General features: G+C 46.8%; 1 protein-coding gene across 1 annotated transcript; it reads left to right on the top strand.

Annotated features, from left to right (window-relative positions):
* Window positions 1-335: 335 nt before the first annotated feature.
* LOC102757433 (speckle-type POZ protein A-like) lies at window positions 336-1,097 on the top strand. The gene has a single exon (XM_015566135.1). It carries the CDS (start codon window positions 435-437, stop codon window positions 1,095-1,097), a length of 663 nt encoding a protein of 220 aa, XP_015421621.1. The 5' UTR covers window positions 336-434.
* The last annotated feature ends 421 nt before the right edge of the window (window positions 1,098-1,518 follow it).

Below are 1,518 nucleotides of genomic sequence, written 5' to 3'. Positions count from 1 at the left end.
ACTATGATAGTATTTATGTTTTATTTATTTTCTTTTTTTTTTTTTTCAGAGAGGAAGAGAGACATAGAAACATCAATGAAGAGAGAGAATCACTGAATTGCCGCACTGGGGATCAAGCCTGCAACGTGGCCATGTACCCTGACCTGGAATGGAACCGAGACCTCCTGTTTCATAGGTTGACACTCAACCACTGAGCCACACAAGCCAAGCAGCATTTATGTTTTAGATGCAGCATTCAGACAGTTGTCTTTAGAAACAAAGCCTGGATGTTGTGGAGAGTATGCAGTGAATGCAGAAGGACAGGTACCAGCAGCTGTAGGCCCTGCTCTGACAAGACAACTTCATCTTCCCACTACTGACTTAACTTGGGTTAAAAGATAACAGAAATCGTTGTCCTCTGACTTTGGAAATCTCGTTTAACCTTCAAACTTGCAATGTCAAGGGCTCCCAGTCTGCCACCTCCAGCAGAAATGTTGAAAGGCCCTGTAGCTGAGAGCTGGTGCCACACTGAGATCAAGGTAGTGAAATTCTCCCACATGTGGACCATCAGTAACTTTAGCTTTTGCCGGCAGGAAGTGGGTGAAGTCATTCAAAGTTCAACCTTTTCATCAGAAGCCATTGCTCACCTGAAATGGTGTTTGAGAGTATACCCGAAAGGGCTAGATGAAGACAGCAAAGATCACCTGTCACTTTACCTGATTCTGCTCAGCTGTCCAAAGAGTGAACTTTGGGCAAAATTCAAATTCTCCATCCTGAATTCCAAGGGAGAAGTAACCAAAGCAGTAAAGAGTCAGGGAGCATATAGGTTTGTACAAGGCAAAGACTGGGGATTCAAAAAATGTGTACGTAGAGATGTTCTTTTGGATGAAGACAACAGTCTACTCCCTGATGACAAGCTGACCCTCCTCTGTGAGGTGAGTGTGGTGCAAGATTCCGTCACCATTTCTGGCCAGAATACCACAAAGATGGTGAAGGTTCCTGAGTGCCAGCTGGCCGATGAGCTAGGAGGACTTTGGGAGAATTCCTGGTTCACAGACTGTTGTTTTTGTGTTGCTGGCCAGGAATCCCTGGCTGACGCCACAGCGCAGATCAACTGAAAACTCAGGCAGTGGATTTGATCCACTCTCACGCTGAGGGTGTCTTGGAGACCTCGGGGTGGCAGGCAATGGTGGCGTCCCATCCCCACTTGGTGGCTGAGCTGTACCGCTCTCTGGCTTCAGCACAGGGCGCCTGTCTGGCACCCCCACGCAAGCGCCCGAAGCAGTCCTGAGGTCCTGCCTGTTGTAAGACTCCCTTGAATTTCCAGAAGCAGCAGCCACTGTAGCTGCCATTGAGCATCTGGTAGACAGCACAATCTGTGGAGTTTTTAGTCTGCTGTCAGGGGAAGTCTGCATCTCGGCCCCAGATCTTTAGTTTTATTATTTTCCTTAAAGGAATCATATTTTTTAAATGTACCTTTATTGATTTCAGAGAGGAAGGGAGAGGGAGAGAGAGAGAAACATCAATGATGAGAGTGAA

The sequence above is a fragment of the Myotis davidii genome, unplaced genomic scaffold, assembly GCF_000327345.1.
Source record: "Myotis davidii unplaced genomic scaffold, ASM32734v1 scaffold1042, whole genome shotgun sequence".
Taxonomy (NCBI): domain Eukaryota; kingdom Metazoa; phylum Chordata; class Mammalia; order Chiroptera; family Vespertilionidae; genus Myotis; species Myotis davidii.
This window is presented reverse-complemented; position numbering and strand designations above follow the sequence as displayed.